Source organism: Schistocerca serialis, chromosome 1, assembly GCF_023864345.2.
Source record: "Schistocerca serialis cubense isolate TAMUIC-IGC-003099 chromosome 1, iqSchSeri2.2, whole genome shotgun sequence".
In the NCBI taxonomy this organism is placed as follows: Eukaryota; Metazoa; Arthropoda; class Insecta; order Orthoptera; family Acrididae; genus Schistocerca; species Schistocerca serialis.
The window spans coordinates 686,576,593-686,598,105 of NC_064638.1; the positions used below are offsets into that span (position 1 = coordinate 686,576,593).

General features: G+C 42.9%; 1 protein-coding gene across 1 annotated transcript; it reads left to right on the forward strand.

The window, feature by feature from the left end:
* Nucleotides 1-956: 956 nt before the first annotated feature.
* On the forward strand, nt 957-20,440 carry LOC126424871 (facilitated trehalose transporter Tret1-like). Its single transcript, XM_050087735.1, has 3 exons — nt 957-1,002; nt 12,377-13,407; nt 20,099-20,440. Exons 1-3 carry the CDS (start codon nt 957-959, stop codon nt 20,438-20,440), a joined length of 1,419 nt encoding a protein of 472 aa, XP_049943692.1.
* Nucleotides 20,441-21,513: the final 1,073 nt, after the last annotated feature.

Sequence of the window (21,513 nt, forward strand, 5' to 3'; positions counted from 1 at the left end):
ACGCTAATTCGCCTCCGCCCCCGGTAGGTGAGTGGTGTCAACACTAAGGGCCCGGGTTCGATTCCCGGTTGGTCGGAGATTTTTCTCCGCTCAGGGACTGGCTATTGTGTTGTCCTAATCATTATCATTTCATCCCCATCGACGCGCAAGTCGCCAAAGTGGCGACAAATCGAAAGACTTGCACCCGGCAAACGGTCTGCCCCACGGGAGGCCCTAGTCACACGACATTCACATTTTGCCAGTGAAGCACAGCTTTTGTCTGTGGTTCATGAGCGACAAGCGGTTAGTGGTCGTGACCAACAGAGAACAACATACCGTTCTCAAGCGTTTGGTTGACAGCTAAAATGTCCACTTCAAGATGATTGTTAGGCTCTGAAGGCACTTTTTAAACTTCCGTGGGAAAAATTCATCTGCTTTGTAAGGAGATCTGCTTTACCATATGTTTAGTGAACTGACAGTTTCATTTTTGCGAAGAAAGGTTCGAAATATTGGGTGTAAGTTTTATGTTACAAAAAAAAAAAAAATCTGTGTGTGTGTGTGTGTGTGTGTGTGTGTGTGTGTGTGTGTATTTGAGACAGGCTGAGGGAGAGAGACAGATAGAAATGAACGAGCAGTCGAGAGCATCTAAGCATTACATTTGATTGAATTTCACTGATAAGTTGTTAATCTCTGTCATTAATAAGTTGTCAGCTGCGACAATCCTTGTCACTTCAAATGAAGGCTATAAGCTATCAGAACAACTGATCTTGAGCCAATAAGACTGACTCACCGAAGACTCGCAAAGTTTTCGTTGTAAGATAACTGTCCTTTCACGCCCTAAATGAATTTACTGCGACTGATTAGCAATTTATCTGAAGATCAGTTAAACTCAAAATCACGTTTATATAAGGTGAAGACAGTTGTAAGTCAGTGTAGAGCATCACTTTTTCAACTGTTGTGTAAAATTAACAGACAACATGCCTAAGAGCAGCCGTCTTATGCAGTATGTGGTCGCTGCAACAGGTAAATGAGCACATCAACATTCTGTGTCTGTGTCTGCGCACTTCTTAAATTTTTGATACCGTTAGAATACTTCGGGACAAACAAGGGGTAAATTGTTGTACTGTTGTCGTTCAGCTTTAGGGAACGTAACAAATTGTGTCGCGAAAAGAGCTGTTTAAATTAGTGTGGAATATGAAGGTTCTGTCTAACATCTCGTCCAAATTAGGGGTGATCTGAAGCCGTATACCGGCTCATTAGAATAAGGAATAGAGCGTGGGCTATTTAAGGAGTAGGTACAGTTACAGGGAAACTACCTGCACATCTGCATAGTCAGAGGAGTGTCTCAGTCTCTCTCCTCTAGAACGTGAATTCGGTGTCTTAATCGCCGAACCACCTTGTTCGGTAATTTCAGTTGCAATGGTCGGAATCTGATTCGTCTTGCGTGATAGCAAATTCATATATTATAGGCAGCTAACACAGCGAGTAAACGGAAACCAAACAAGGCACACATTCCGTACGGCACGTACATCTGTACCGAGTACGGGGCAGTCACAAACGTAATTACATGTTAGTTACCTTTGAGATTGAACGTGGTGAGTTGATGTTAAGTCAAGAATGCATTTAAGGCGACAGAGGCGCCGCTATCAACGTCTCACTCGAGAACATGTAATACGGCTACGAGGAGCTGCACGTTCCTTTTGCGGTATTTCAGAAAGACTTGGCAGGAATGTAGCCACTATACATTATTGCTAGTAGCGATGAACAGGGAAATGGGCGGTTACAAGAAGATCGGGCCACATGGCGCTATCGAGAGGGAACACGATCGTGTTCGGCGTGTGGCTCTGGCGCACCGTATTGCATTTGCAGCAACAATTTCAGCAGCAGTTGCCATCACAGTGACACAACGAGTTGTTACAAATCGGTTACTTCAAGGACAGCTCCGGACCATAAGCCCTGTAGTGTGCATCCCACTGATCCCAAACCATCACCATTTGTGACCTCGGTGGGTCAAACGAGAGCTCATTGGAGGGCAACGTTAAGGTCTGATTCTGCCCTAGTATCAGTAATGTTCGTGTTTTGGTTAGAAGAAGTCAGTTAAGGGTCTGCAACCAAACTGTTTGCATGCTAGACAGATAGGCCCTACACCTGGAGTTATGGTCTGGGATGCGATTTCGTGTGACAGCAGAAGCAGTCTCGTGGTTAACTCACGCATGCTTCAAATTTCTACGTCAGTCTGGTGAATCGACTTGCTGTGCTGTCTTTCGTGAACAGCATTCTATGGAGTGTTTTCCAACAGGAAAACGCTTGCCCACTTACCACTGTTATAGCCTAACATACTCTACAGTGTGTCGTCATGATGCCTTGGCCTGTTCGGTCACCAGACCTGTCTTCAGTTGAGCACAAATGGGGAATTATCGGACAACAACTCCAGCGTCATCCACAACCAGTATTAATCGTTCCTGCATTGACCAACCATGTGCAACAGGCATGGAACTGCACCCCACAAACTGACATCCGGCTTCTGTAAAATACAACGCAGGCACGTTTGCATGCTTGCATTCAAAATAGTTGCACTTAATCGGTCATTAATGTACAACCATTTCTCATTTGCAAATGGTTTAAGTCGCGCTTACATTATCCCATGATCTTCCAATATGCATTACTTAAACATGTCACCTAGACGTATTCCCGAAATTTCATCACTCTGCTTTAATTACTTCTGGTGTTGCGATATTTTCCCGCCGGTGTATGTATAGTTTAAAGCATAAGAGGTATAAAAAATGTATTGAAAATATATTTTCTATTATTTGCAATACTTGTTAAAGTACTCGTATAAGAGGTAATTTTTTTTATTGAAAACACATTCTAACTACTTACAGTACCTGTTTGTAACATCATTTATCATTTCGTTATCCGGGATGTATATGTACAAATTTTTCTAATTTCCTACTCCAGAGCAAGCTACGTACAGTTGACCGTGAGATAAGCAGGTATCTGAGGTTGACGGCGCAATATTTTACAGTTTGTTCTTGCACTTTGTTCATTGTAAAACTGTAGGCTAATTTGATAGGAAATTTCAGTCTTTTAAATTGGAATGGCAGGTCAGTAGAGATCAGTGGTATTCTGAGGATAAATAGTGTGTGTCCTTTGTACTTTCCAGTCATAAGTTCAGGTTCGATGATGCTATTCGACAGCTGTTTGACGATCATTCTTGTTACATTACATATTGTTGGTGAATTGAGATTTCTGAGTAGTAAGATCGGAGATCCAGTTTTAAGTGGAAGACAATGCAATGGCATTTCTGGAAATTCTGTAGAAAAACTCATACTTTCTTCAATGTGAACCATCGTGCTGATCGATTTACATATTCTCCCTTCACTGGGTATTTGCTTTGAATATTAAAGTTGATATCGTCGACAGTATTAGTTTTAGTTGCCAAAATTGCCCTTTCCGATTACCTTGCATTTCTGTCTCGAGCATACGGGAAAATAAATAATTCATTAAAGCATCCATATGGGGATGGGGGAGATGATTGAGAAGTATGTCGCCCACTCTTCATTTTCGGTAAAACGGAAGTCTGCATTTCTACCAATAAAACACCGTGATAAGATATACTCCATTGCCATTGACGGTGGTATTGATCTATTAGGCTACAAATATTTAGACAATGTCATGTGCTTGTTTTCCATAATCTTCTTTCAACGAGTGAGTTCAAAGGTTAATCTATGAAGCTGCAACGTATACATGAAATTGTCTAGTTTTCCACGGATTTGTAACACCACACTTTAATTAGACTAAATATCCGTCTTGTATGACTTAACTATTTGCGCAGTATGCTGGTTCCAAGTAGTTTTCAGTGCCTCCTCGTGTACTTCCAATACTTTGTATCATTGCCCTTTGGCTTAACTGCATTGGACGGATAGTCCTTCGCTTCATTGATGCTTTGACGTGTAATTTGTGTGCAAGATGAATGCTTGTCGCAATAACTAATTGCATCGAGAAAGTGATGTACTGGTTCGAGAAGTACGTCGTCGTGGTGCTTTGGTGGTAAATCTCGTGCCTGGAAATCGAGAAGTCACGGCATCGAATCCTGGTCGGACCACGGAAATTTACCGTCTGCCTTTAATCTATCCCTCACTTCTCAGTGATGTCAGGAATCGTCAGAAACGACAAATTAAACTGCAAATCCCCTTTTCCCATCTGGGTAACTGGAGTACATGGAGACACGCAAGACGCCAAAGTTGGGCCCAATTGAAAAACTTGCACCCGGCGTTTGACCCGCACTAAATCATTTAATTAACGTAGCGTATTTACAGTTTCATCTGATATCGATGAAATTTATCCTTTTATATCAAAGATATCACTCTACTAGGGCCTATGTAGAAATATGCCCATGAATGTGTTGACTAAGTTACAGAGATGCTGGGTTAAAATGGTTTTTCTTACCTTCCTGAGTTTAAGAAATATAATGAATTCTACGCTTTCGCTTTTAGCTAAATATATTCAAGTTGCAGATCCAGACAGATATAAGTCAATAGAGTCAGAGATAATGCGATTCACTTATTTCTTTATAATTGTTAGTTTCTAGCAGTAACAATGGCAAAAGTTATTAGGAACTCTCTAGTGCACATCGACGGCATACAGTGTACCAGCACTTCAAAGAAACTTCTTTAATACGTATATTTCAACATTACCTTAGGGTGGAGGAAACAAACATTATTAATTTCCTGGTAATTTCCTGGGAGACTGGAACAGTCGATCTGCAACTGAAATACGCTGTATTTAAAAAATCGGCTTGCCACGTGGTTTTTATATCGAGTAGTAACGCGGTCTTTTATTTCTTTGCACTGTTAGGCACGACGCGTATCATGTTCTTTTCCTTTTACAGAGACTATTGGTCCCAATAGAACAAAGATTTACACGTTAATAGGGTGTTGGACAATGATGTATTCACCGCATTACCACAGTCACATGGATAAGGAAGCTTCAGAGGGTTTTATCGGTCTCAGAAATCCTCAGGTCCATATCGAGGCCTTCATCGATAACTGATGAGAACTGTTTTGAAGTGGTGGAAGATAACATGAATCAGAATATTTATGACCATTAGAACCTCCAGTTCCCATCATTGTCCAACACTCTATTACGGGTAAATCTTTGTTCTACTGGGACCAATAGTCTCCGTAAAAGGAAAAGAACATGACACGAGTCGTGCCTAGCAGTGCAAAGAAATAAAAGACCGCATTACTAATCGATATTAAAACCACGTGGCAAGTCGATTTTTTTAAATACCGCGTATTTCAGTTACAGATCGACTGTTCCAGTCTCCCAGGAAATCAATAATGTTTGTTTCCTCCACCCTAAGGTAATGTTGAAATATACGTATCGTCTGGCACTGACAAGTGATTTGGAACACATTTGTTTCAAAAGCTTATGATGAAGAAATAGCAATAATATATGCCAAAATAGAGGAATTGATAAAATAAGTGCAGAGGGATGACAATGTCTCGTCGCAAACGGTTGGAATACTATTGTAGTGAAGAAACAGAACGTAAAGTTGTCAGGGAATATGAACTGGGAAAAAGGAATGGTGGGAGACTGCTAGAGTTTTGTCGTAGGTTTCAACTGGACGTAGCGAATGCCCTTTTCTAAAATCACAAGAGAAGAAGGTATACTTGCTTAAGGCTACGATACACTGGGACGAATCAACTAGACTAAATTATCGTTCGAAGATTATCGTTCGACAAAGGTTTAAATATCAAATCATGTACTGCTTAGCATATTAGATATCGGTAAGACTCACAACATAGGATAGTACCAACTTGCAGCACGCTGACATTCAAAATTAAAAAGAGAAAGGAGTATACGATGAAACAGAATACTGGAAACTGATGACGAAGTGAGACCATATAGAAATTCTCTAGGTCTATGACCAATGAGCTAAGCAACAGCCCCAATAATAGTTCAGTAGTAGAGAAGTGAAACAAAATAAAGGGGAAAATGATAAAAGCAGGAAAAGATCCTTAAGTGAAGGCGGAGGGACGAAAGCCATGGAAAACCCAGGAAATACAAGAGCTTACAGGTAGAAGAAGAACAGATAACAATCTTAACAATGATTCTGGGTGGAAGCTGTATGGATTGTTTAAGGATGAATTTAATATGAAAGATAACTAGGCAATATAGGAATGGATGGTTGAACCCGTAAAGATATTTAAAGAGATTCGATTGTATGAAAAGTCGATGAGGTGAACAGAAAGATTAAATGTAGCTTCGGGGCAGTTAAACGCAGGATGTCAGCCTAGAGGTGGAGATGGAGAGCCATTGTTAGAAGTGACAGTCAGATTAAAATAAGACAGACGGAAAAAAGTAAGTAAGCTGTTCATTATTTAACAAGTGATGTCCATAACTGTCAACACATTTATTCCACTGTGACACAAGACGGTCAAGCCTCCATACAATTCCTGTCTCTCCCCATGCGATTTCCATATTTTGGGACCCCTAAAGATAGACATTCGCGGTCATCAATTAGCTTCGGAAGAAGAGATGCGTCTGAATACGATCATGGTTCCTCGGACAACGGCAAGCATTTTGCCATCAAAGCATTTACCACCTTGTCCCACAGTGAGATAATTGTATTAACTGTTACGGCGATTATTTTTCAAGTAATGAGCTACTTAATTTTTTTTCATTTATCTCGTTATCATTTGTCTGCCCCTTATAAGTTGGTAAGAAGGGCAGACAGACAGAAGAGTACATTGAAAGCCTATACGATGGAGAATAACTGTCTCAAAGTGTAGCAGAAGAGGAGGAGGAATTTGACGAGAAAGAAATATCTGATACAGTACCACTGTCAGAATTTCATAGAGCAGTCTTTCATATGTGGTGTATAAGGAGGAGGCTAATTTTTAGCATTGTTTTTAAAAACGTTGAGTTATAAGCCGTTGCAGTTCTAATTTTTTTTTCTGAAATGATGATACTCACTTTGTACTGCACAGAAACATATCACCAGTGTAAGATGTATGGAACATAGCTGCCTTTCCTTACTTCCTAGTACAATTTTTAATCGCCTGTTACCATACATTTTTATAACTCGAGACCAACAATATCTCTACCACGTCCCTCAGGAACCTAAAATAAATCTGAATTCTCAATGTAACAATTAATCTACAGGCACACTCTGTTATCAGGCACGAAAACTGTTACATCTGGGAAAAGATAACATGCGGAAAAAGTAGTCTAATAATAGTGTTTCTCATTAAAGTGATTCTCCTGTTTCTACACAGTTTCTCTTCAGACACAGACCAAACAAGAGAAGAGATATAACTTCAGATATTGTAAACAATGGTACCTTAATATGTCCCCATCTCAGTGTGTTACTCAGTTTTTCCTCTGCGTCTAACAGTCTCCCCCAAAACACGTCACATAATTTACTACCTAAAGTTTTCTGCATGGTCGTAATTCCACAGCCGAATGGACCATACCTGTCAGTATCGACTTGCCGTTTTGTTTCCACGTGTCCACACTTCAACACCCGATCTTTTGCCCAGGAGAAAATAATGATTAACGGCTTGCTCTTGCCACAAATACTTGGAGATACTAACCAACCTAAAAACATGTTGTTGTTGTGGTCTTCAGTCCTGAGATTGGTTTGATGCAGCTCCCCATGCTACTCTATCCTGTGCAAGGTTCTTCATCTCCCAGTATCTACTGCAGCCTACATCCTTCTGAATCTGCTTAGTGTATTCATCTCTTGGTCTCCCTCTACGATTTTTACCCTCCACGCTGCCCTCCACTACTAAATTGGTGATCCCTCGATGTCTCAGAACATGTCCTACCAACCGATCCCTTCTTCTAGTCAAGTTGTGCCACAAGCTCCTCTTCTCCCCAATTCTAGTCAATACCTCCTCATTAGTTATGTGATCTACCCATCTAATCTTCAGCATTCTTCTGCAGCACCACATTTCGAAAGCTTCTATTCTCTTCTTGTCTAAACTATTTATCGTTCACGTTTCACTTCCATACATGGCTACACTCCATACAAATACTTTCAGAAACGACTTCCTGACATTTAAATCTATACTCGATGTTAGCAAATTTCTCTTCTTCAGAAACGCTTTCCTTGCCATTGCCTGTCTACATTTTATATCCTCTCTAATTCGACCATCATCAGTTATTATGCTCCCCGAATAGCAAAACTCCTTTACTACTTTAAGTGTCTCATTTCCTAATCTAATTCCCTCAGCATCATCCGATTTAATTCGACTACATTCCATTATCCTCGTTTTGCTTTTGTTGATGTTCATCTTATAGCCTCCTTTCAGGACACTGTCCATTCCGTTCAACTGCTCTTCCAAGTACTTTGCTGTCTCTGACAGAATTACAATGTCATCGGCGAACCTCAAAGTTTTTATTTCTTCTCCAAGGATTTTAATACCTACTCCGAACTTTTCTTTTGCTTCCTTTATTGCTTGCTCAATATACAGATTGAATAACATCGTGGATAGGCTACAACCCTGTGTCACTCCCTTCCCAACCACTGCTTCCCTTTCATACCCCTCGACTCTTATAACTGCCATCTGCTTTCTGTGCAAATTATAAATAGCCTTTCGTTCCCTGTATTTTACCCCTGCCACCTTCAGAATTTGAAAGAGGCTATTCCAATCAACATTGTCAAAAGCTTTCTCTAAGTCTATAAATGCTAGAAACGTAGGTTTGCCTTTCCTTAATCTTTCTTCTAAGATAAGTCGTAGGGCCAGTATTGCCCTAAAAACATACAACTCCTAATAGCTATAATTATAAATCTGTAATTGAAGTAAATACTGACATAATCTTGTTCAGTACACATTCCTCATTCACCAACAAAAATATCTGCACTAACACCCTGTGTAATTACTCTTTCTACCTTTCTTCTGTCATAAGCTCACCAGACAAAATATTAGTCGCTTTCTTAAAAGAGAAGATTGGTCGCATTTGGAGCCCTGTAGATTCTGTAGAACTGGGACGGGCGACTACATGACTCTTCACCGCGACTCATTCGTAGCAGTGAAGTGGTTGGTACGTGCCGGTCGATTTTACGGAATCAGCGCAGTAAGATGGGTTGAAGAGAGATGTGACAGAATCCTAGAAGGAAGCTATTATGTTTGGAAGTGCACATGACCAGATCATGAAGTTGCCCACATTTGTGTGAACAAACGTGGCACATTCAACTTATTTCAAGTAAACATTGTGCCACTCGCAGTCATATTATACGATCTAAGAACGGTGATTATAAAGAGATCCTGAGAGGGCCTGGAGACGAGTGCCCCCCTCGTCAATGACAATCAGTTTCACACCCGACAGTGTGGCTGAGCGGTTCTAGGCGCTTCAGTCTGGCACCGCGCGACCGCTACGATCGCAAGTTCGAATCCTGCCTGGGGCATGGATGTGTTTGATGCCCTTAGGTTAGTTAGGTTTAAGTAGTTCTAAGTTCTATGGGACTGATGACCTCAGATGTTAAGTCCCATAGTGCTCAGAGTCATTTGAACCATTGTTTTGAACACCCGATAGTAACTGATGCTGTCAGTCAATGCAGGATCATCTCAACCAGTTTATGCGCGAACATTGCCAAGGGAACTTCGTGCTCTGGACATTTGGAGTCAGGTACTTCCTAAAAGTCTTTTGATCACAGCGACCCATAAAACAACAGGTGAACAAACAACACAGAAAGTGCATTTACTATGTGACTGGAGATGTGTAGTGTAGTTCGAGGAGTTACAGTGTTGCTCTTTTCAAATGATGCAGTGTGTCAAGTGCACCAAGTCTCCAATGAGCCGTTTAAACTGCATGGTGTGAAGGAAGTGGTTCAGACCGAGGATTATTTTTTACAGCAGAGGTGGAGCCCTTCCACGCCCACACAGGCATGATGGCCAACTCGAAAGGTCTACTGTCATCTCTGCATAAGGCTTAGTTTTCACTAGAGTGAGGTGTCGCAGGATGTGGGTACTGCGATGTTTGCGTACGTCTGGTTAAGGTTAACTATTAATACGCGCTCATCTGGAGATGGATTGGGTCGAAGTTGAACGAAGGGTAGCGGTTTGAAGGGCAGAGAAAAAAAGTGCCAAGGTAAAAGTCAAGGGAAAAACATCTCTGTGATAGTTAGGTCGGGTGGTAAGAGCAGTAGCAGATGTCTTGCTGCCTGCGAAAGGTCATGCAAGGGTAGGCTTTGTTAGTAGAGGGGATCATGCATGTCGACACCTTTGACGTTGTGTGGTGGTGTTGCTCGGCGGCTGCCGCTGGCTGCCGGTATTAAACTCTCGATCAGCGCCAGCAACCTGCAATAGTTAGGTTTATCATCGTTTTTGTGTCCGACAGGTCATATATCGGATCCACAGTGTAGGGTGACGATTTGTTTGTGCGACTGTGGGCGAGCTCGTCGGTTTCCCTGCTGTGGCCTGTTGGTCGGCTCTAATGGCAGTTGGTAACTTCCAGTCAACGTTGCTGATGTGCAGGGGCTTGCCGACGTTTGTCGCTTGTTGGTGTATGTTAGCTTGCCATAGGCGGTTATGCCCTAGCTAGTAGTGTCTTTGGCCGTTTATGCTTCCACCTATGTATAAGCGGCCAAAGACACTACTAGCTAGGGCATAACCACCTATGACAAGCTAACATACATCAACAAGCGACAAAACGTCAGCTAGCCCCTGCATATCAGCAACGTTGACTGGAAATTACCAACTGCCATTAGAGGATGGTTCTGTGACGTTTCACGTATTGTGGCTTGGACGCACTCTTTCAGGTTAACGAGCACATTAAGCGGAAAGTTTATTTCAACATTCTCGCTGTATATGTGTTCAACATTTTGTAGACGAATATGCTGCGTACACACACCCAAATCCTAAGGTGACAACAGCCGTGTTGTCAGAGATGCACGCATACGTGTTTAGTTTAACAAACACTCATTCACTCTCTCGCACCTTGACACGGCCGCTAAATGGCTCTTAGTCCCATAGAAAAGGTTACGGGCCATTTAAATAATAACGGGCGAAACTCAGCAACCAATATCGCCGCAGTTTCATAGTTCTATGAGAACTTATGATCAACGAGTGGCTTCAGCTTGAAACGGTATAGCACAAGAAACTTGCGGACTCTTGTTTCTCGCTGAATTAAGGACATTACCTAAGTCTAGAAGGGGTGTTGCGCCCTATTAACGTTATATCTTCTTCGGTGCGGGTGACTACTTTTTGTCGGTATGCTTGTTATGGTAACGTTTCTCCAAGAAATAGTTACTGATCTTCCCAAGCGCCCGCGCGAATGGAATAGGGAAAGGGGGGAGAGGAGCAGTTAGTCATAGCAGAAGTACCCTCTACCACACACCCTCCGGTAGATCGCGGAGTATTGGTCTACATGTAGAGCAGAGGGTGTTCGGAAATTGTCGTTAATAGCTTCCAGGGCTTGTAAAAGGAGAGCCGCGTGTGGTTAGCCGAGCGGTCTTAGGCGCTGCAGTCATGGACCGTGCGGCTGGTCCCGGCGGAGGTTCGAGTCCTCCCTCGGGCATGGGTGTGTGTGTTTGTCCTTAGGATAATTTAGGTTAAGTAGTGTGTAAGCTTAGGGACTGATGACCTTAGCAGTTAAGTCCCATAAGATTTCACACACATTTGAACTTTTTGTTTGTAAAAGCAGGGTGAGTGGATAATATTTTGAATAGGAATCCATGATCGGAAACATACCGTTTCCGAGCTACTTGCGTTTGAAAACATCTTTCAAGGTAGGTATGCAATAGGATGGTCATGGGGGTGGGTGCTGACGTCGGATCGGCTGATGTCATTTGATTTCTGTCCTACCCCTCTGACCTGGATCGAGGCTCATTCACGTCTCTGTCAGTGATAGACCAATATGGTTGAGTGCACGTTTGCTTAAGACGTCGATATGATCCTTCTGTCTGCCAAAGCTCACGGTACTGGAAGCGCGGTTCTTCACCTTTATCAAGGTCGTTATCCACGATGTCTGACTCCATTGCATACCCTTATCGCCACAAATACGCAATGGCTTCGAGAGTGGGATACCTTCACCGTCAACAGGCGTGACTGTGCTCCTCCAAGGAGACGCTGCACACCCGAATTGGAAGAGGACGAACTGCATCACGTATCCTTTCTGTTTATTTGATTATTAATATACGAAATTGTAAAACAAGTGATGTACTGGGTCACGCCAAATAAATTAGTTGTAAAAGTGGTCGCGTTACCAATATGATCTCAAATGGCTGTAACATGGGAACGGTACGTTTTCGAACATGGGTTCCAATTGAAAATGTTATCTACTCAGCCTCCTATAGAAGTCCTAGAAGTCTGTAACGGGAATTTCCAAGCACACTGTATATAGTCCCATGTGGAGCTGATATCGTATTTTTACGTCTTCCTTGCAGCGTCGCTGAGTTACGCGGCCTACGGCACGTTCATGACCTGGCCCTCAACAACGCTCCCTATTCTGCAAGGCGAAGGCTCACCGATTCCACTCACGGCTGACGAGGGCTCTTGGCTCGCATCCATCAACTCGCTGACGATGCTGGTTGGAGTTTTCGGCGCCGGATACTCGGTTGACATCATTGGACGGAAGAAGTTGGTGCTAGCCAGCGCAGTGCCGTTGTTGGCCTGGTGGCTGATGGTCGCCTTCTCCGATTCCTACGGCATGTTGCTAGCAGCTCGGGCCATCGGGAGCATCGGTGGTGGCCTTATTAGCACAGTGATGCCCATGTACTTGTGCGAGGTAGCCGACCCCGATATACGAGGGGTGCTTGTGGCCATCCACCTAGTACTGATGCAAATGGGAACGTTGTTCATTTACTGCATAGGGCCCTACTTGCCCATTCCGGTCGTCGCTGGTATCTGCGCTTCTGTCCCTGTCATATTCTTCATAGCCTTTATATGGATGCCGGAGTCACCATACTTCCTCCTCAGCCAGCACAGAGAAAAAGACGCGAAGCGGATCCTTCTTCGGCTGAAGGGAAAACTGAGTCCTGAGGACCTCGACTCGGAACTTACTGTGATGCACGAAACTATACGCCAGAAGAATGAGAGCAAAGGAAAACTAAAAGACTTGTTCACGGTGCCAGTGCATCGTAGAACACTGTTCATAATGACCGGCTTCATCCTGCTTCAGGCGTCCAGCGGAGCAATAGCAATATTGACTTACACGACGTCTATATTCGAGGCAAGTGGGAGCAACCTTGATCCAAACTTATCTTCCATCGTCTTGGCATCAGTTCTGCTCGTCACTAGCGTTGGCGCGTCGTTTATCATTGACCGCTTCGGCCGGCGAACACTCGCTATGGCGTCTCTCATGATATGCAGCGCCTGCCTAACAGCCGAGGGGGCCTACTTCTACGTCAACGAGGTCTATGGTGATGTTAACTCAGCATTCGATTGGCTGCCGCTCGCCGCGTTGATGGGTTTTCAGGTACCGTAATTAAAATTTTCACCGTATTTCCATTATCTTTCTTTTTAGTGCTTCAATGCCCCTCCCTCCTCCCCCAACTAATCTCTTCCTACCTCCTGTTTATTATTTAACACGTGCATAAAACACAAAGGAACATGAATTTATTACTATTCGACGGATTCTGGGTTTTAGACATCCGTCAACGTTTTCATAGTTTCTGACGCTCTGCTCTTAAGTATGGAGAACATCACCAGATGTTCCACAGTTTTTTTTTAGAGTCGTCGCCAAGGCAGACTGCTGCTTATGCCTTGAGTATAACATGCCACTACAAAGAGGAAGATTTTTGGACACGTTCTCACATGTTCAAGAAATATTCTTCATTATAGGTCGATCACACAGTTATTGTTCCTTAATATAGTTAAAAATCATTCTGCTCCTAGTCCTGCTGCTCATTAATATCTGCGCGATATCCCAACAGGCTTACAGCAACCGGTGAAGATCCCTGTCCTTTCATATTCACTGCAGATACATAGACTACACATGTACAATCTGTCAAAATTTCATAAGTTTCAGGACTGATAATAATTAAAGTAATGAAACTTTTATGTGGCAATATCCATCAGATGTACCACTTCGTCTTCATTAGTCGTTAAAATATGTTTGGCGAGACACTCTACACACAATGTCGCATAACATTTTTATATACTGCGTTGTACACTTCCTTGAAAGATGTGTCACAGGCTGTTAACTAGCCGCTTAATCAGATGCTGAGTTCCTCTCTACCCACAAACATACTTCGTAAGCCATCGTACGGTGCGTGGTGGACGACTTGGTGCGGATCCCAAACATTCGAGCAGTACTCAAGAACGGATGGCGCTTGAGCTCTAAGGCGGTCTCCTTTACAAATGAACCACATTTCCCTAAAATTCTCCCAATAAACGAAACCGACAATTCCCTATTACAATCCTAACATGCCCGCTCCATTCATATCACTTTGAAATCTTACGCCGAGATATTTAATCGCCGTGACTGTGTCGAACAGCACACAACTAATGCTGTACTCGATCATTACGGCTTTGTCTTTCCTACCCATCCGCATTATCTTAGATGTTTCTACATTCAGAGATAGCTGTCATTCATCGCACCAACTATAAATTTTGTTTAAGTCATCTTGTATCCTCCTATAGTAATTCCACGACGGCACGTTCCCGTACACGACAGTGTCATAAGAAAACAGGCATATATTGAAGTTCACCCTGTCCGCCAGACAATTTATGTATATAGAAAATAACAGCGAAACTATCACACTTTTCTAGATCTGATGAACACTCATCTTCAACGGGTTCTGTTACTTGAGGATCTTCAAGCCACTCAGATACACTACGCGATCAAAAGTACCCGGACACCCCCCAAAACATAAGTTTTTCATATTAGGTGCATTGTGCTACCAGCTACTGCCAGGTACTCCATATCAGCGACCTAAGTAGTCATTAGACACGTGAGAGTGCAAAATTGGGCGCTTCGCGGGCCTCACGGACTTTGAACGTGCTCAAGTGCTTGGGTGTCACTTGTGTCATACGTCTGTACGCAATATTTCTACACTCCGAAACATCCCTAAGTCCACTTTTTGTGAAGTTGAAAAGTGAAGGGACACACGCAGCACAAAAGCATACAGGCCGACCTCGTCTGTTGACTGTCAGAGACAGCTGACAATTGAAGAGGGACGTAACGTGTAACAGGTAGACATCTATCGAGATCATCACACAGGAATTCCAAACTGCATCAGGATCCACTGCAAGTACTATGACAGTTAGGCGGGAGGTGAGAAAACTTGGATTTCACAGTCGAGCGGCTGCTCATAAGCCACACATCACGCCGGTAAATGCCAAACGACGCCTCACTTGGAGTAAGGAGCGTAAATATTGGACGACTGAACAGTGGAAAAACGTCGTGCGGAGTGACGAATCACGGTACACAATGTGGTGATCCAGTGGCAGGGTGTGGGTATGGCGAATGCCCGGTGAACGTAAACTGCCAGGCCTACATTGATGTTTTAAGCACCTTCTTGCTTCCCACTGTTGAAGAGCAATTCGGGGATGGCGATTGAATCTTTTAACACTATCGAACACTTGTTCATAATGCATGGTCTGTGGCGGAGTGGTTACACGACAATAACATCCCTGTAATGGACTCACCTGTACAGAGTCCTGACCTGAATCCTATAGAACACCTTTGGGATATTTTGGAACGCGACTTCGTGCCAGGCCTCACCGACCGACCTCGACACCTCACCTCAGTGCAGCACTCCGTGATGAACAGGTTGCCATTCCCCAAGAAACCTCCCAGCACCTGATTGTACGTATGCCTGCGAGAGTGGGAGCTGTCATCAAGGTCAAGGGTGGGCCTACACTTGGTTCAAGAATCATGAAAGAAGGTTGTATACATGGAAGAACCCTGGAGATACTAAAAGGTTTCAGATAGATTATATAATGGTAAGACAGAGATTTAGGAACCATATTTTAAATTGTAAGACATTTCCATTGGCAGATGTGGACTCTGACCACAATCTATAGTTTATGAACTGTAGATTAAAACTGAAGAAACTGCAAAAAGGTGGGAATTTAAGGAGATGGGGCCTGGATAAACTGAAAGAACCAGAGGTTGTACAGAATTTCAGGGAGAGCGTAAGGAAACAATTGACAAGAATGGGTGAAAGAAATACAGTAGAAGAAGAATGGGTAGCTTTGAGGAATGAAATAGTGAAGGCAGCAGAGGATCAAATAGGTAAAAAGACGAGGGCTAGTAGAAATCCTTGGGTAACAGAAGAGACACTGAATTTAATTGATGAAAGGAGGAAATACAAAAATGCAGTAAGTGAAGCAGGCAAAAAGGAATACAAACGTCTCAAAAATGAGATCGACAGCAAGTGCAAAATGGCTAAGCAGGGATAGCTAGAGGACAAATGTAAGGATGTAGAGGCTTATCTCACGAGGGGTAAGATAGATACTGCCTACAGGAAAAAAAAGCGACCCTTGGAGAAAAGAGAACCACTTGCATGAATATCAAGAGCTCAGATGGAAACCCAGTTCTAAGCCAAGAAGGGAAAGCAGAGAGGTGGAAGGAGTATATAGAGGGTCTATACAGGGGCGATGTACTTGAGGACAATGTTATGGAAATAGAAGAGGAGGTAGATGAAGATGAAATGGGAGATGTGATACTGCGTGAAGAGTTTGACACAGCACTAAAAGACCTAAGTCGAAACTAGGCCCCGGGAGTACCAACATTCCATTAGAACTACTGACAGCCTTGGGAGCGCCAGGCCTCACAACACTCTACCATCTGGTGAGACAGGCGAAATTCCCTCAGACTTCAAGAAGAATATAATAATTCCAATTCCAAAGAAAGCAAGTGTTGACTGATGTGAAAATTACCGAACTATCAGTTTAATATGTCACAGCTGCAAAATACTAACGCGAATTCTTTACAGACGAATGGAAAAACTGGTAGAAGCTGACCTCGGGGAAGATCAGTTTTGATTCCGTAGAAATGTTGGAACACGTGAGGCAATACTGACCCTAAGACTTATCTTAGAAGAAAGATTAAAGAAAGGCAAACCTACAGTTCTAGCATTTGTAGACTTAGAGAAAGCTTTTGACAATGTTGACTGGAATACTGGCATTCAAATCCTGAAGGTATCAGGGGTAAAATACAGGGAGCGAAAGGTTATTTACAATTTGTACAGAAACCAGATGGCCGTTATAAGAGTCGAGGCACATGAAAGGGAAGCAGTGGTTGAGAAGGGAGTGAGACAGGGTTGTAGCCTCTCCCCGATGCTATTCAACCTGTGTATTGAGCAAGCCCTAAAGGAAACAAAAGAAAAGTTCGGAGTAGGTATTAAAATCCATGGAGAAGAAATAAAAACTTTGAGGTTTGCCGATGACGTTGTAATTGTGTCAGAGACAGCAAAGGACTTGGAAGAGCAGTTGAACGGAATGGACAGTGTCTTGAAAGGAGGCTATAAGATGAACATCAACAAAAGCAAAACGTGGATAATGGAATGTAGTCGAATTAAATCTGGTGATGCTGAGGGAATTAGATTAGGAAATGTGGCACTTACAGTAGTAGATGAGTTTTGCTATTTGGGGAGCAAACTAACTGATGATGGTCGAATTAGAGAGGATATAAAATGTAGACTGGCAATGGCAAGGAAAGCTTTTCTAAAGAAGAAAAATTTGTTAACATCGAGTATATACTTAGGTGTCAGGAAGTCTTTTCTGAAAGTATTTGTATGGAGTGTTGCCATGTATGGGAGTGGAACATGGACGATAATTAGTTCAGACAAGAAGAGAATAGAAGCTTTTGAAATGTGGTGCTACAGGATAATGCTGAAGATTGTATGGATAAATCATATAACTACGGAGGCGGTATTAAACAGAATTGGGGAGATGAGAAATTTGTGGCACAACTTGACTAGAAGAAGGGTTCAGTTGGTAGCACATGTTCTGAGGCATCAAGGGATCACCAATTTAGTATTGGAGGGCAGGGTGGAGGGTAAAAATCGTAGAGGGAGACCAAGAGATGAATACACTAAGCAGATTCAGAAGGATGTAGGTTGCAGTAGATACTGGGAGATGAAGAAGCTTCCACAGGATAGAGTAGCATGGGGAGCTGCATCAAACCAATCTCAGGACTGAAGACCACAACAACAACAACACCATATTGAATTCCAGCATTACCGATGGAGGGCGCCACGAACTTGTAAGTCATTTTTAGCCAAGTGCCCGGATAATTTTGATCACAGAGTGTATCTGTGAGCCTAAACCACATGCTCGCACCTTTGTTAAAAGTGTGCAGTCGAACACCGTGCCAAATTATTTTCGGAAATCTAAGAATATAGAATCCTCCTGTTCCCTTCATGCACAGTTCACAGGATATCATGTGAGAAAGGGACAAATAAGTTCGCACGATGCGATGCTTTCTAAAACCGTCTTGATTCGTAGACAAAGGATTTTCTGTCTCAAGGAAATTTGGTATATTAAGTTCTGTCAGACTCTCTGAGAAATAATGTTTACCCGTGCTAATATGACAGTAACGTTTATCCCCTAAATAACAGCCCATTTATAACGTGTTACACAGTCATTAACAGACAAGTGTTGCTTGCATATTCGTGTGTAAGTAGGGAAGTCCAGTGACATGTCTTTAACCTCCTACGGTACATCACAATGCCTTCTGAGTTGCATTTCACAATAATAATCATCACTATAATAGGTCTCTATAAATATCCCTCCTTGACTCTTGTCACACAAATAAAATCGTTTTATCTCTTCCATTAACGCTTAAATATTGTGTACGAAAGATTCGAACATTGTGTACGTACGATTTAGCTAACACATACTCTCCATTTCTTATCCTCACTCCTTATCTTCCGTCACAGAATGCCCTGTGCCAGTCTCTAACTTCCAGCGCTAATCTACTCTGTTATGCCCAAGCGCTAATCTACTCTTTCGAATAGTTCTAAACTTTTCTTTCACTACCCCGAATACAAATGAAGACTTGTGAATCCCAGACTCTCGTTCTAATTTGTATATCTCCCGCTTATATATCACTCGATACATAGCCCAGTAATAAGCTGGTTCCTTATTTCTGGCTCGTTGTCTATTTCTGCTTTCAGTGTAAGGTGTCAGCTAATATTAGTTGCCACTGTGTGTGTGTGTGTGTGTGTGTGTGTGTGTGTGTGTGTGTGTAAACTGAAGGTGAATGGGGAAAAAGGAAAGGGAAAGGAAAGGATTACTGATAGGTCCATCGGGACTTTATGTGGTATCAGCGGCGACGAGTGAAAATGTGTACCGGACCGGAAATCGAACCCAGAATCTCCTGCTTACCAAGCAGTAGCGTTTAGCACTGCTCCACCAGTACATAGTGTTTATCGTACTTGCGCGGACTATCTTGGCACGCCTGTCGGCCAGCCCACATTCCGCCCTAGCGAAACTTACCTGCAGTCCCCATCCATGTCCCCCACGCTCGCTACTTTGAGATTCCCGCAGGAAGTCGGACATAATTGCGTATCCGCAATGAAGGTGATAGATTCATTGCCCATCGTGCAGTATATGTAGAGTAGAGATTTGCAATATGGAAACGGGATGGGCAACAAACAGTGGAAAATGGGCAGCTAAAATGGGAATCCGTACTCGCGCACACACACACACACACACACACACACACACACACACACACACAAACACACACGTGTGTGTGTTAGTGTGTGTGTGTGTGTGAGTGTGAGTACAGATTCTCATTTCTACACGTGTGTGTGTGTGTGTGTGTGTGTGTGTGTGTGTGTGTGTGTGCGAGTACAGATTCTCATTTCTAGCTGCCCATTTGCCACTGTTTGTTGCCCATCCTGTCTCCATATTGCAAATCTCTATTCTACATTATCTCCTCAACAACCCTTTTTTATATACTTGTTGGTCTGCATCTTCTTCTAAGGTGCCCGTCTCAAAGTAGCCTTTTGCGTCAATTGTGTCTATTGTAGTCTTTTACATTACCTTTTCCTCCATATTTCCTCATTTCTTATGTGATTCAATCTTGATATTCCACCACTCTCCCCTTTTGCGCCTATAAAACACTACATTTGGGCTACTTTTACACAGAGCTGTCTGGCAGTTTAGAACACTGTGTCTTCCCGGTTTACCAGGCCGTAATTCTGTTGCAGGTATCCTTTGGCCTTGGTGCAGGACCGGTGATGTCTCCGATGATTGGGGAAATATACCACGTATCTGTCAAAGGTGCCGCTGCGTCCATCAACACGACAGTGATAGCGCTGTACGGCTTCTTCCTGAAGAAGATGTTCCAGGTGGTGTCGGACAACGTGGGCGCCTACTGGTCGTTCTGGGGCTTCGCCGTGCTGTGTGTATGCGCCACCGCCTACGTCTACTTCCTCCTGCCCGAAACCAAGGGCAAGACATTTGCGCAGATCAATGAGGAACTGGACGCCCGCTTCGGGAAACACCATCCAAAATCCGTCAGTGACACGAAATACGCGGATCCAAAGTGAGGAGATAAGAAAGACAAATTGTATGAATTGTTTGCACGCCGCCCAATATTCGTGATGTTTTCTTGACATCGAGTGATGCTTTCCATTCTGTGAATGGACTTGCATATGTAACTGTCGTACATTGCATGTTACTTAGATCTGAAAGAAATAAAGCTTATTTCACATAGCCAAATGTTTTAAAGTGATCGGTGTGTCAAAATATTAATTTATACCAATACCTCGAAGACTTTGTTATTGGCTTTTCAAAAACTGTAGGGCTGTTTTTCCAAGCAAGGCAAAGATGAAAATATATTTGTGGAACGATCTTGACGCAATTAATACAGATGTATAAATGTCTTTTCATTTACGTTTGCATGGCTATGCTTGAAGACGATTACATCTTACAAGTAGGCATTTTCTCTTGACGTCATCGCTTTCTGTCAGAAAAATAGAGAATAATGTCGGGAGTAAGACAGTCTTCGCCATGTTATTTACACTAAGGTGACAAAGGGTCATGCGATAGCGATAAGCGCATATACTGATGGCGGTAGTAGGAAGGAAAGAAGATTGAGTTAAACGTCCCGTCGACATCGAGGTCATTACAGACGAAGCACAACTTCCGACTGTGTCAAGGATGGGGAAGGAAATCAGCCGTGCCACTGCAAGGGAACCATCCCAGCATTTGCCTGGAGTGATTTGGGGAATTCACGGAAAGTCTAAATCTGGATGGGCCGATTGCGAGTCCAGTGTGCTAACCACTGCGCCACATCGTTCGGTGATGGCAGTAATATCGTGCACAAAAACTATAAAAGGACAGTGCGCTGGAAGCGCCGTCATTTGCACTCAGGAGATTAGTGTGAAAGGACTTGTAACGTCCCCCTTCCCTTCTATCGACAATATTAGAAATATGTGACCGTGTAAGCATGTGCCTAAACAATTGGAATAAAATTTTGAAAAGGCTATCGTTCCGAAGATTCAACATAAAGTCGATAAATGAGGGAGAGGATAACAACAAGATACCTTCTAGGACAACTTATTCCACCTACTTAATTACTGTAAAATTTAGTATGGTTGTTCGAAAGATTTGTGCTACC